The sequence below is a fragment of the Protopterus annectens genome, chromosome 6.part1, assembly GCF_019279795.1.
Source record: "Protopterus annectens isolate FY-2018-M chromosome 6.part1, PAN1.0, whole genome shotgun sequence".
Lineage (NCBI taxonomy): Eukaryota > Metazoa > Chordata > Ceratodontiformes > Protopteridae > Protopterus > Protopterus annectens.
The window spans coordinates 355,375,216-355,390,875 of NC_056738.1; the positions used below are offsets into that span (position 1 = coordinate 355,375,216).

Consider the following 15,660-nt stretch of genomic DNA (forward strand, 5'->3'; position numbering starts at 1 on the left):
AAGGTGATGGCGACTGTCAAAACGGTCAAAGGAGCCTGATCTGGACTCCAGAAGGGTTTTGGGAGTGGCCTGCGATGGCTCTACAGCTGTTGTCAGGGGCTGCAAATGTGCCTCACAGAGTTTCGCTGAACTAGTGGAAGGTAGGCTGGCTGACTTCTGATTTGTGTCATCTGTGTGCCTAACATTCTGAGGTCTGTCTCTCTCCTTATCTTTTCTCTTTTAGGGAATTTCAGCAGTCAATTGACCAATGGATGCCATTTTGCGTAAGTAACTAACCTCCCTGAAATGCCTGGCTACAAAATCAGCTCTCCTATGGATGGTTCTAGTGTTAAAAAAGGCACAGAACCGACAACAAGGAATGTTGTGGTCTGGGCCTAGGCAAGTTACACACAGATTATGAAAGTCTCGGTGTGGTACTTGTTTTCCACAACAAAGACAGTTTTTTACTTTTTCAGACATTGGTTAAGTGCAAGAAAAAGGATCCCCAACAGGGCACTTAGCTTTAGTAGCATTCTCCCTCACTCTGGAAATGGGCAATCAACGCACTTGCAAACTGCTTCTGCCTTGGGCTCCACGGCAAGAAAGACTGATGTAATGGCATCAGCTGCCTCTTTTTATAGCACTGATGACCTGTTGTCAGTCTCGGGCGACCTGCAGCTGATGCAGGAGGGAAATCCTTTATTCTGGTATTCGGTCCGGCCAAGGGCTACCCAGCAGAGATAACCCACAAGTGATGACTGCAACAGTGAAACACAAAGCACATCTATAATTCAAAGTGGAAAAGGATGATGATGAAACACGGGGGAAGCTCAAGAAACAAGGAGAGACTGGGATATTGGATACAGGTCTTTAAGGAGAACAACAATAATCATGCAGATTATATCCATAAAGTAGAAGAAAGTTTTCGAAGAAATAAACCAACACAGGAATGGAGAAAGGAGATTCTGCTGATAGGGATGACTGTAATTAGGGATACAGACAATAGGCAAGAGGGACTGGAATTTATTAGAGAAAACTGGCAAAGGAACCAAGGTATTGGGAGCAGGTAACTAGAAAGGGAAAGATGATAAGATGGGAAGAGGCCAAGAATTTACTTGGACTGCAGGTTAGAGATTGCCTACCCTATCAGGGATTGATATCAGAGTATAGGCAAAGAGAAAGAACTGGGGGGGGGGGTCCTAAATGAAAGACCATCATTGGTAGAGTTTTAACAGACTATAGAACAGAAGCTGCCATTAAAAAAAGAAATAATTAGTGCAGCATATAAAATATTGCATGACAACTATAAGAATCAATCAGAGGAGGTTAGAAAGGATTGGGAAGAGAGACTGGATAAGCAATTCACAAAGAAACAATGAGAGGATATATGTATGTCTCCCAAATATGCAGTACAGTCTAGACGATTTAGGATTTTTGCCTAGAAATGTTTACACAGATATTTTTACACCCCAAGTAGACTCCAGAGACTCTTTTTCTCAGGCAGACAGTAAATGTTATAAGTGTGAAGGGGAATAAAAAGGTGATTTGGAACATATTTTCTGGGAGTGCGGTGAGTTGGCAGACTTTAAGAATTCCCTGCGGGATGCACTGTCAGTGGGCAGATTGGTCTGACGAGGGAGATGATTCTTCTGAGCTGTGATACTGAATCAGAATTGCCTTGACATGGTAAGGCCTTCCTATGTCTAATAATGGTGGCCGCCAAAAAAGCAACTACTAGAAAATGGAAATCAAAATCTAAACCAACTATACCTGAAGTAGTGAATATAGCAACAGAGATAAAACAACTGGAACTGAGATCTTTAGAAAAAGGTAGGAGCAAACTACATAGGAAAAAATGGGAATTGTGGGAATAATACATACAAGGGAAGAATGAGGTCTAAACGGCGGCAGGACTTAAATGAGCTATGTAATATTTGAATAAGAAAGACTGGGTAGATTATAAGGGATGTATAATGTTTGCAACTGGGAGTGTGTCAGTATGGTTTGTGATATAAAATGCTTGAGACTAGGAGTGTGTTGGTGTGGTTTGTTTTCATTTATATATATGTATGATTGCGTATGTAGTAAGTGATAGTTTAATAAAGATGTTTCTTGTTTAAAAAAGAGACAGGAACTGAATAATTTATTTAATACTGCTTTGGTTAAACAACATATAGCAATACATGTGAAGTATACTGTTTGTTATGTTAATATAGTCTGATTAATTTTATATTCAATAAAGGTAAAAATAAGGCTGCAAAAAGGCAGTAGCTGAATCAGATGATATTACAGGTATGCCTTGATTGAGGAAACACTTAAAACATAACAGATTCATCTTCCACAGAAACTTCTTCAACGGACATGAGACACCAATCCAAGTACTGCCATAGGTGCTATTAAGGTTACATCTTTTTGAAGCACTAAGGTAGATGAGGAGAATTATGGGGTCTATATCAGAACATCGAAGTATTAAAACTTTGAATGTTCTGATATCGAACACTAATCAGTGAATGCTAAGACTAGCAAAGGTGCAGAACAGCGAATTCTTTCCTCGGGAAAGAATTCGGTTGGCCGTTTCTGTGGCTCGCTATTCTTAGCACTGTGGTAGAAAGTTACAGGTTGGGTTCAGGTAAGTGTGTGATTGTTTGTACGTTAGGGTTAGGGGCGGTTTAAGTGAGTTAGGGTTAGGGTGCGGGTTAGGCGTGTGTGCGATAGTGACAGAATTTAGGGTTAGCGGTGGTTTAAGTGAGTTAGGGTTAGGGCGCAAGTTAGGTGAGTGCACGATAGTGACAGACCTTAGGGTTAGGGTTTGGGTTAAGGTAAGTGGGTAGATAGTAGTGTATGTTTATTTTAGTGTAGCGTTAGATGTAGGAATTTAAGTGTATGTGTGTGGTTGCTGTTTGTTTGATGTGCTTGTGTTGTGTGTATGTGTTTCACAGCAGCAAAGGTAAGTGGGTAGATAGTAGTGTATGTAGATGTAGGAATTTAAGTGTATGTGTGTGGTTGCTGTTTGTTTGATGTGCTTGTGTTGTGTGTATGTGTTTCACAGCAGCAAATTTTTTCCCGTTCTGAATGTTCAATATTTTCATGTTTATATGTTTTGGGGCCGATGAAATAGCGTTCGCTATTTTCATCTTTCGATAACGTGATATAAATGCGAATTATGGCACTTCTGACAATGGCCATCCCTGTTTTTGGGAATCTTTTGCACTACAGCACCCTCCTCAACTTCTGAAGTATAACAGATGGCCTTTTCTTTGTCTTCTGCAGCTTCATCTGAAGAGTCTCCTTATTTATAAAATGTATGAACATATCTCTTTCCTCCTGAATACTGATAGACTGATACTGACATACTGCCTGGATTTCAACTTAAAAAATATAAAAACAAACGTTTAAACACTAAAATATGAAACACATCTAGCGTTACGGTAAAAATTAGATTATAACCTACACTACAAGAAAACACTTACATGAGGTTTCGGCTAAAGGCCTCCGAAGAAAAAAAACCCCAAACAAATAGTTCCAAAGTACAAAGCACAATGTAGCCAAAATTACTCCAGCACCAAAATAAGATCAGAAGGGCTTCAAACATTATGAAGAAAAGAAGAAAGTCCCTAGCAGTGCTGACTTTACATGACAGTTTCATGCACCTACTTGCATTTAAAGAAATGTAGGTACAAGAGCAGTAATGGCTTTTACAGGGATTACAGCAAAGCTGGTACAATTTGTCTGCAGATGAAAACAAATAAGCTGGGTAAAATCCAAATGTAATGAAGTAACCCTTAACAGAAAACTGGAGGCAGGAACAGAGACTGACATGCTGCTGAGCTATCTTATCTAGGTGCATACCCCTACCTCAAAACATATCTAAAAACTAGGGCAAACAACACAATGTATTGTGGCATGTTAGTAACCATGCTACAGGGAGTTTGCCATTTCCCATGTACTATGAAAGATGCTGCAAGCAGGGATGTTTCTTGAACTGCAAGGCTCCATTTTCACAAAACGAAAAGTCCAAATATGCTGTGGTGGTGTGTAGAGGGTACAAGAAACACCTTAACAAATGACAGTAAATAATAAAACCTACAGAGTTAAAGAAAAATGTGGCTGGGGGATATGAATGATGGATGTTGTACAGCTAACGGTGCTCACGATGGAGGAGGCAAGAAGTTCATTTAAAATAAAAAAAACATGGGCAGTGAAATTTGCCAACAAAATAACAACAGGCATAGAAAATATTTTTGTGCAGTCTGTTCCAGACATTCAAGCAAGGATTAATAGTTTTTTTTTTTTTTTAAATCTCCAGCTTTAACATTACCTACCCCCTGGGCTTCTCCTCATCTACTGGATTTACCAAACCTGACCAGCCTCCCATGGACTAACATCAACCTATATTTAGAGCCAGTTGGTAGATTGAGGCACTTGGGGCTGGATCATTCCGCTGCTGGGAAGTGTTTTTTTCCCACTTCACACCCCTGTACTGCCCCAGTAATACCCTACTGTGCCTTGCACAATGGGCATCAGTGCTGTAGCACTCCTCACTTCTGAAAGGAGGTGATATCAACAGGGCACCCTTCCCACTTACAGGCAAGAACTCCTGGAGGGAAACCAAATACATGAATGTGTCTTGATCACACATGCCTCCCCCCATGATGGCCATGTTCATCCTCCTTGCTTGTGCAGTCAAGCACCTGACCCACTATTTGAACTCCTGGAAACGTATGCTGTAGTCAGGGCATTATCCCCTGCATGCCACCAGTGTGCAAATAGTAACAACTGTAGCTTTAAATATGAGTGTGATTACAGGGATACCATCTGAAATGAACTATATTTATTAAATATTGTGTTTTATGTTAGCCTGTAATAAGGTAATGTACAAGATGAATTATGAAAAAACACTGTGCACTCTTATGCCAAATGCCTTCAGTTTTTTATTTCATACTGCACAGACACAAGCACACTGTCAAAAAAGTGCACGAAACATTATACATCCATACATACTGAGAGAAGTGGGATATGAGGTACAAGCATGCACAAAACATTTCAGATATTCAAAGGTGATATATGAGGTACAAATTCTTTGGCTTTGCAGGCCCCAAATGCATTCATTTTTTAACTTATCTTATCAAAGTAAAAAGTATACAAGTGACAGAAGAGCAAACAATCATAATAAAGAACAGTTGTGTAAAAACTTACCATAACCTTAGATGTCCTTCTATTCTCATGTTGCAGTATTCATAACAGTAGGGAGGTGGCTGCCTGCAGTATCGGACATCTGGCCAGTATACCAAAGTCTTAGGGGGAGTGGGTACACGCAATGCTACATGACAGAGCCGTAAACCAACGTTGACTATAAATGTGACATCTACACGTACCCAACTCAGAACTGGCTGCCGCATACAGTAGTACTCCTGGGATGCTAGAAGAAAAGGAAGCTTTTCAGACCCACATGTACTACCAGTCAAGGAGGTAAGAAAATTTTAGAGGTAAGTTGCAGCTGTTGTAGGAAGCAATGGAAATCCCACACAAGAAAGGATAAACAATGAAAGAGGGGGTGGGGGGGACTGAATACTGCAACATGGAAGAGAAGGACATCTAAGTTTATGATGAGTTTTTACACAACTATCCTATGTCCTTCTAGTCTCATGTTGCAGTATTCATAACAGTACGGACAGTACCAAAGCTTTACATAGGTAAGATGAGACCCTGAAAAACCAACCTGCCAAACCCAGCTTTGGCTCTAGAAATCAAATCTAGTTTGTAATGCTTGGTGAAAGTATGTACAGAAGACCAAGTGGCCGCTTCCAGAATGGAAGCATAGTCAGCACCCCTAAAAAAGGCTGTTGAAGATGCAGCTGCTCTAGTAGAGTGAGCTCTCAGACTGGAATTCAGTTCTTTTCCATGAAAGGAATAGCAAAAAGAGATTGCCTTAGAAATCTATGAGGCAGTTGTCTGTTTTGACACTGCCTTCCCCAAGGCCCTAGGATGAAGAGAGACAAAAAGCTGGTCAGACTTTCTAATAGATTTGGTCTTGTCCAGGTAATACCTTAGTTGTCTATGAACATCCAAGGAATGCACAGTTCTTCCTGAAGAGTTTTGAGGTTGAGGGAAGAAAACAGGTAGATTAATTTTTTTGATTCAAGGAGAGCTCATTAACCACCTTAGGCATGAAGGAAGGATTGGTCGTGAGGGAGGCCCTGTCTCTGTTGAAGATGAGTTACGGAGGAGTGGCCATAAGGTTTCAATTTCTGAGACCCTTCCTGGCGGATGTAAGGGTCACTAGCAGTACTGTCTTCCAAGTACTTAGTTTAAGAGATGCTGATTGGGCTGGTTTAAATGGAGGCAGTGTGAGTCTTTCTAGCACAAAATTAAGATCCCATGATGGAGGGATACGTCTACAAGGGGTCTGATATGAATAACCCCTTTTAAGAAGAGTTTTACCTCTAATCTGGATGCCAAAGGTGGTACCAAAGGAAGGCAGGCAGAGATTTGAGTCACAGTGGAGGAGCTCTGTCTGGGTCAGGCTGCCTCCGAAAGGGAGAAGGGGTAGATGTGGAGGAAGGTCTAGGAGTGAGTTGGTTCCTTGGGTGTCTCTGTCCTTTAGATTGTGGTGCAGTACAGTAAGTTTTTCCTCTGACTCCTCCAAGGCCTGCACAGACAGTAGGGCTGGTTGGGGCACCTGAGACTGAAGGGCCAGGAAGGCTCTGAACAAGTTCAGGGAAAAGGCTTCCCATCCAGGTGCTGGTTCAGTAGTTCTGTGTTTTTGTACTGGTTCTGTAGTTGTGTCTCTATTTCCTTTTAAGAGAAACAGTAGCAGCAGTCTGTTTGGGAGCTGATGGGGTGTATGGTAAGGTGATGGTAGGCCCCTTCGACACCACGACTCATGGTTCCCCCTCACCATCAGGGTCTGATGACTGAACAATCTCAGGGGACGTACTCTGGGTTTCAGCGAAACTGGCTTCCACCACGGTTCCCGGCTCCAGTGATGAAACTGATGTCCGATGGGACCATGGGCTAACATCCGCCTTGAGAGTCTCACCGGATTCCTGAGCTGCAGCATGGGCATCAGGTCATACTTTTTTGGCCTTCTTCTGAGGCGGCTCCTCAGAGGTACCTACCGCACCCTCCATACCCAACACCAAACGTCAGAGTCAGAGTCTTTGGTTTTCTAACTATAATTTTAAAGCAGCCAGGTGACTATGCAAGGTTTTAGGTACAAAGGACTGGCAGATGTCACAAGACTTGTAGTCGTGGCCTTCCTCTAAACAAAACAAACACTGATCGTGCATGTCCTTATGTGGAATTTGACTTCCACAAGCACACTTTCCCTTCCTAGCTGAGATGTACATCTGGAAAGCAAGAAGGAATATATTCAAAAAACCCAAAAGGGTACTTATCTGAAGAGGACAGCCAAAGTCAAACGAGCAAATGGAGTCCACCAGCTGGTGATCAAAGGTCCATAGATCACTGCGGCAGAAAAGTTCTGAGGTGGGTACGTGCAGCTGTCACATTTATAGCCAATGTCGGTTTATGCCTCTGTTAAGCAATGTCGCATATACGCCCTAACCTAAGACTTTGGTATACTGGCTGGATGTCCGGTGCTGCAGGCAGCCACCTCCCTATTATGAATACTGCAACATGAGAATAAAAGGACATCTAATTATTTTGTAATATTCATACCTGTTGCTGTCCTTACAGCTGACAGTAATACACAGCCAGTAAGTCCCTACAGCTCTTAGTAATACACTTCTCAGAAATATAATCCTGTACACAATTCAAAGACAAAGTATTTGTACAGGGATAATGTTCCATAATCTCTACCCATTACAGCCCATGGTACCATTTGGGATGTACCCACTGCAACTTTATACTTAGTGAAATCACCAGGGGAAAAAAATTGCTCCTCAGACACAAATTCATTCACATGTAAATGTTAACTCCCATAAGTCCCTTTCCAGTCTAGTAAACAGCGAGAACAAGCTCATACATATTAATGGGGATTGCAGAGATCCCAAAAATTTACTTCCAGGCCTAGGTCAAAAAAGGAGTAGGATATGGCACTGAAAACTCTAGAGAGATAAGTAACACTACAGTTAAAATATGCAAAGCTCTTCAAAAATGAAGTTATGGTCTCTGTGGCGAACCTCGTACAAACAGGATAATGGGAAATAATTAATCAAACTTTTGTTTTATATTAAATGGATTATAAATTCATTAAAGAAACTACAATATTACACACAGACAGGACATTCTAAATATGCTACCTCCCTGTTCTTTATGGCAGTTTCAGGGCTATAAGTTTGCTTTTAAGACTGAGCTCACAGCATAAACTCCTCTAGGACATCACTGGGAATTAGGTGGATTAGGCAATGCTGTTGTGGTGACATACACTAAGTTGCTGCCCCCAAATCACATCACAAAGAGTTCTGATGTAATGTGCTAAAATGTGGGCTTTGACCTCAAGAATTTAATATACAACATGGTTACAAATACTACAGCTTTGCAGTGGAAATCTTGGAGGATGAAGGGAAACTGTGGAGTTGCTTCATTCCTGATACTAAGAAATGAGTGACAAAAAAAAATCACCAAAGGCCTACGGTTTCAAATAAAAGACTCATCTGAGTTTCAGGTTTAAATGTCAAAAAAGTTTACCCCCCCTCCCAACATCTGCCATAGATGAGAACCTGAATATAGTCAAAAGAAATGCTGCAAGGTAACGTCTGATCACTAAAATACATTGTAGAAAGTAGCTTTCTAAAGGTGCTAAAGCTCTGCGTCCTCTCTAGTGCCACATCTACATAGTTAAAGCAAGATGATGATCAAACATGATAAAGTACTGAACATTTTCCTCTAGTATAGAAGCTGATGATGAGCTCACCTCTCTAACTGTATCATATGCTTTTACCACTCCTTCCCGCAGATCTGCAGGCTGCTGGGCTCTCTGGTGTCTTCTTGAATGTCTTTTGTCCATTACAGCTCTTGTAATAGGAGGTGTTGGGGAAACGATATCATAAACAGTTTCTGCAGTTGCCTGAGAAAAAGAGAAAAAAATATATATATATTCCATACAAGGAAGTGAGCAGAATAAAAAGTACAGCTGGGTACACTTACCATAAATGTAGATGTTCGACTGTATTCACTGTTGCAGTCATTACATTTGGCTAATCTGCTGGCAGGTTGCCCTCAGTCGGCCTGAATAGCAAAGTCTTGGGTCTTGCGTCAGTTGCTGTCTCCTCTTCCATGATGTCAGGTCATCAGAGGGTATAAAACATGCAGCCAATGCCATTTTAATCAGTTTTTCTTGCCCCAGATGTCAGGTGCCCCCCAAACGGGGACCACAAATATATACATATATATATATATATATATATATATATACACACACACATATACATATATATATATATATATATATATATATATATATATATATATATATATATATATATATATAAAACTATAAATGCACTTTAGAACACATAAAATTTACCTTCAACTAAAAGCAAATACACCACAAAGGCTTTTGAGCATAGTGAAGGAAAGAAAAGGTATAGAAAGGGGGCTGGCGGGTGGGTAATCCAGACTGCAACATTGAATACACTTGAACATCTACATTTATGGTAAGTGTACACAACTGTACTATGTTCTTTGTGTTTCACTGTTGCAGTCATTACATTTGGGTAGAATCCCAAAGCTATGGATGGGAGGATGGAATTAAACAGCATTAGGAGCAGCTATAAGGCCCTGCAGGACTGCAGTGGCAAAGCCTGCCCTGGATTTAGAAAAGAGAGGTAAATGGTAATGCTTTGTGAATGTATGAACTGAGCTCCAAGTAGCAGCTTCTAGAATGTCTCTGGTAGGGACCACTCTGAGAAAAGCTGCTGAAGTAGAGGCAGCCCTGGTGGAATGGGATCTGATCCCCTTGGGCACAGGTTTACCATGGTGCAAGTAGCAGAAACAAATGCAATGGCTTATCCATTTAGAAATAGTCTGCTTTGATATCGCCTTCCCCTCTGATCCTGCAGAAAATGCCACCAGTAGTTGCTCTGACTTTCTTAGAGATTTTGTCCTGTTTAAGTAGAATCTTAGTTGTATGTGTACATCCAATGAATGCAGAATCCGCTCCCCCTTGTTCTGCGGATTTGGGAAAAAAGTTGGCAGGTGAATGGTCTGGTTAACAGCCACACTAGATACAACCTTAGGCATAAAAGAAGGATTGGTCCTGAGGGTCCACCCTGTCCGGGTAAAATATAATCAAAGGCTCTACTGCCATGAGAGCCTGTAGTTCTGAAACCCTTCTAGCTGAAGTGACTGCCAAAAGAAAGGCTGTCTTCCAAGAAAGAAATTTTATATCCGCAGTAGCTGCTGGTTCAAATGGAGGTAGGGTGAGCTTTTCCAGCACAAAATTTAGGTCCCATGCAGGAGTTGGTGCTCTCCTGGGAGGCCTTAAATTTTTGGCCCCTCTGAGGTACTGTTTTAGCAGGGGATGAGAAAAGAGGGGAGGCTCTGTGTTGTAATGAGCCGAGATGGCAGAGGCATGGATTTTTATTGAAGAAAAAGATAGGCCCTTGTGAAGCATCTCAGTTAAGTATTGCAAAATCTGAGGAATATTAGGCTTTGCTGTGTCTATTCCTTGTGCTTGGTTCCAAGCACAGAATCTCTTCCATTTATCAGCATAAGATTTTATAGTACTAGGCCTTCTCGCCTCCAAAATGACATCCATCACAGGTTCACTGGGAGATGTGGTTGGTGAAATTAGTTGATTAGCCATGCTGCAAGATTCAGAGTTTGGAGCTGAGTGTGCAGAATTTGATAGTTCTGCTGAGACAATAGGTGAGGTGTTTGAGGCAACTACCATGGAGGAAGGTGTGACACATTGCTTAGAAGCGGGTACCAGTGATGGCGAGGCCAGTCCGGAGCAATTAGAATCATTTTTGGTTTTTCCTGTCTGACTTTTAGTAAGACCTTGGAGAGTAGAGGCAGAGGGGAAAAGGCACAGACTGACAGGTTTTTCCAACTGAAGGATAGAGCATCCACTTTCCATGCTTTTTTGTGATGCATTCTTGTACAGAATTTGTCCAACTGATAGTTTTGGGGAGAGGCAAATAAATCTATGTTTGGGTTCCCCCATTTTTGTGTTAACATGCTGAAGATTTGTGAATTCAGTTTCTATTCGTGTGGGTCCATAAGATTTCTGCTTAGGTCGTCTGCCAGAGTATTTTGCTTTCCTGGCAGGAGTTGAGCTTGAAGATGTATTTGGTAAGTCAAGGCTGTGTTCCACAAGGCCATGGCTAGTCTGCAAAGGGGTAGGATTGGGTACCCCCCTGCTTGTTTATGTACCACATAACTGTGGTGTTGTCCGTTTTTATCAGTAGTTGTCCTGAATGAAGGAAGTCCTTGAAGGCTGTCAGAGCATTCTGAACAGCTAGCATTTCTTTCTGGTTGATATGTAGATGCATTTGGTTTGGGCTCCATTTGCCCTGAATGCATCTCCCTGCCAGATGGGCCCCCAAAGCATAGTCTGATGTGTCTGTAGTTAGGGTTTGGGTGGCAGGGGGTATAATGAATGACAGTCCCTTGTTTTGGTGACATGCCTCTGCCCACCAAAGAAACTCCTGTTGAAAGCAGGGAATGAGAGGAATCGTTGTTTCCAGGCTGTGACAATGTTGACTCCATAAGCTTTTTAGGTACCACTGAAGTTTCCTCATATGCAGTCTCGCATATGGAATTAGTAGAATTTGGAGGTGGAGGCATCCCATTGCTTTTACCTGTAAGATCCTTGTGATTGATATCTGGAGCCTTTGGAGCGTCTGGGTTTGTCCTGAGCAGCTCTGTTGGACACAGGAAAGGACCAATTCTTAGTAGGCCAGTGTCTACTGAACCTGGGTGGCTGCACTTGCAAGAAATCTTTTACAGTTTGCATAGATTTAGCTTTGTCTTCCATTTTCTTTAAAACCTCTTCTGCCTTATTACCAAACAGACTGTCCTACTGTAAAGGGGCATCCAACAATTTAGCTTTAATATGATCAGGCAGATTTTGCTCCTTGAGCCAGGCATGCCTTCTTATCACAGATCCAGTTACGGTGGCCCTGCAAGAGGCCTCCAAGGAATCAAAATCACATTGCAAAGTATGCTTTCCAACCTGTTCTGCTGAATGCAATAAATCCTGTAACTTTTTATTTTCTACACAATCAGAAATCAACACCATTTTCTGTTTCGGTAAGCCCATAACATGCTGTTGATATTTAAGCATATGAAACTGGCAGTTTAAAGCCCTGATTGCCAAAGTTGCAGACGTACAAACCTTCTTTCCCCATCTATCCAGCGCCCTGGAATCTCTATCAGAAGGGGTAGGATTTTTGGCTGTAGAAGCCTTAACACCCTTGGGACCCTGAGAAATAGTTTCAGGGTCAGCAGCAGGATTTTTGAAAAGAAATTTGTGGGAGGCAGGGAATCAGGAGCCATGCTTGATTCTGAGAACACATCATCCACAATGTCTAATACAGGAGGTACTGCCAAAGGCCTATGCTAAGGAAGAAGAAGAAAATCCCTAAGCCTCTTTTTAGATTCTAAGAAGTCCTGACTCTCCCAGTGAAAATGTTCCCTTAAAGTATGCAAAGTCTCTCCAAAAGAGTAACCTCTCAGGAGGAGAAGCAGAAGGGATGGATTCCTCTGCATCAGAGTTCTCATAAGGTGGAATAGAAAATTCCTGATCAGAAGAGGAATCAGTAGAAATGGAAACCTGATCTAAAGATTCATAATCAGTGCCTTGCCTAGGCCTCTTAGCAGGGGGGTTGGGAACCCCTGATCAAGATAATTAAATCCTCAGCCATTTTGATCATTTGTTTTTTAGGCATAGGGGCCTGAGCACGTGGCTCATGCATTTTTTTTAGACAGAAGTTGGTTTTGGCCTTATTTTTGATGATGGCATCAGTATAATATACAAATGTTAAGGTCTGAAAACACCCTCAGAAGCTGATGCCTGCTCAGCGGCTCCAGGCCCATTCAAGGGAGAAACATCCACAGGTTCAATACTTGTAGAATCTCACGGCATACCGGACTCTGAATGTGTCTCGGTAGAGGCCTGCGACTTAAAAGTAGCGGGCATCAGTGGCTGCGAAAGCACCTCACTGAGTACTGGCAAACCAGCGACTGGCTTAGGAGAAGTTTTGTCGTCGGTTTTGGACCTCGACGGTCTGTCTCTGTCTTTTTAATTGTGTTTTTTGTGAACTCTGGTAGTTGGATTGCTAACCGACATTTCAGGATAATTAAATCTTGAACCAAAATATTTAGAAACAAAAATATACCAACGCTTAATAGTGCATTGGTTAAATTTAGCACAAAACCGACAGCAAGCCACACTGTGATCAGGGCCTTGGCAAGGAATACAGTACAAATGAAAATCCTTATGAGGTATTTGCTTCCCACAAGTAATGCAATTATTAACTTTTACTGACATCAGTAAGGAGCAAGAAAAAGGTTCCCCAATGGGGTACTTAGCTTTAGTTTGAAGACTTCGGTTCTGAAACTCGAAAACGAAAATTTCAGGAGTCGGACGACTAGCACTTGTGAACTGCTTCTGCTTCGGGCACCACGCAGCAAGAAAGACGGATTAAAATGGCGTCGGCTGCATGTTTTATACCCCTGACGACCTAACATCATGGAAGAGGAGATAACAACCGACGCAGGGCCCAAGACTTTGTTATTCAGGCTGACTGAGGGCAACCTGCCAGCAGATTACCCAAATGTAATGACTGCAACAGTGAAACACCAAGAACATCTTTTATACACTATCACAATTCAATTAACAAAATGGAACACTGTTTTAGTATTATCTGTGATGATGTGAGGTACTGCCAGGAGAAGAAGGGCAGTGGATGTGTAACATATGCCAACACTGCTAGCTGGAATTTTGTAAAGAATTATATGTCATTTGTATATCAAACTGATTTGCACAGCTGCTTGTTTTTAAAAATGTATTTGTAAAGCTGCTTGTGTTAAAAATGTACCAACAGTGTGACCTGTTGGACAGAAAAAGAAATATACATGTATTATTGTAACTGTTTAAATGTATATGTTTTAACAAAGGATAATGGAAGAAAAGAAGTTAATCTCAAACTTTGAAAATAGTTTGAAATTAAATTACCTGGCATAGGCCATAAAGATTTTATCTTACAGCTGTCAATGCAGCCAGAGACATAAAGTCTGTATTAGGAAGCTTCCTGCATTATCATTGGGGTGAACTAATTGCTACTCTGGAAGGGTGGAGGTTTGAAATTGTTTTATGACTTCCAGGAGATTCAGCAGATCTTAGCAAGGCTCTGTGTGTATTATTGACACACGTGTGCTAAATACTGACAGCTTCTAGCCAAGGAGGAAGCATGGGAACCAGAATTCAGATAAACGGATGTATGTGATGCCATTCTGTAATCCATCACTAAAAATAATGTTTAACACTAGGTGAGGCTGAAGTCTCAGAACACTCTGTTTTTGTAACCTGACAAAGGATCACTCACCTACTTCATCTTGCCTTACTCTAGTAAGTAATCAGGGAATAATAATTCTTTAGATCAGTCAGAAAAATATAGTGAGGATAGTTAAATATTGTTTTTTCTGTAACTGTGTGAACCTGTTTACCTGTGTTATTTTTAATATTTCCTGTGCTGAATCTTTGGTGTTTACTGTAAACAGATATTTAGTATTTTCAGTTCTTTTCTTATTTATTATTAAATATATTTAAACATGTCATCATGGCTAATCTTTTAGAGAATATTTTAATCTCTGAGAGTACTTGTACATATATATATATATATATATATATATATATATGGTTCCACTTCATATCATCGAATTACCATTTCATCGAATTGCAAATCATCGAGACCAAATCGTCGAAAACTCATTTCATCGAATCTCAAATCATTGAAAACTATGAAGCAACTACAAATAACATTCCACAATGTTTTTACTACGTTTATGCAGGGGGGCAAGCCCCCATGCACCCCCATGGGGCTCCACCCCACCCCGTAATTAAATACCAACTCCAGGTGCACTACAGTGGGGAAAAGGTAATTTCTAACCCCACTGTAGTGCACCTGAGTTGGTATATTTAATTACGGGGTGCAGGGGGCTTGCCCCCTGCATAAACATAGTACAAAGTGTCTGGGATGTTATTTGTAGTTGCTCATATTTTCAATAATTTGAGATTCGATGAAATGAGTTTTCGACGATTTGGTCTCGATGATTTGCAATTCGATGAAATGGTAATTCGATGATATAAAGTGGAACCATATATATATATATATATATATATATATATATATATATATATATATATATATATATATATATATATATATATATATATATATATATATATATATTTGGTGACAGTGCTGATTGCTCCTGAATGCCTTGCTGTAGGTCAAACTACCATTTGTATTAATATTAATTTCACTCAGTATAAATGGGTACCCTTGTAAGAGCCTTGGAATAGCTGGCTTTGAAGTGTCTGGTGGTGGTGTAATTACCTTACAGTCTGGGCAGAAGGGGTCTTAGCTAGTAAATCTGTTCCACCCTTTCCAAGGTGTGTGTGTGTGTGTGTGTGCGCCAGCTGCTTGGAGCAGGGGTACTAAGCACTAGTTTCACAGAAAGAGTGGTGAAGGACTTGGCTTCGACACT

General features: G+C 41.0%; 1 protein-coding gene across 1 annotated transcript in view; it reads right to left on the reverse strand.

Moving 5' to 3' along the window:
• The window catches only part of ATG2A (autophagy related 2A), a 2,853,001-nt gene that overhangs the window by 65,643 nt on the left and 2,771,698 nt on the right, over positions 1–15,660 (reverse strand). The window contains exon 41 of the mRNA XM_044075772.1: positions 8,858–9,010. Within this exon, the coding sequence (XP_043931707.1) occupies positions 8,858–9,010 (153 nt within the window). The remainder of the gene's footprint in view (positions 1–8,857; positions 9,011–15,660) is intronic.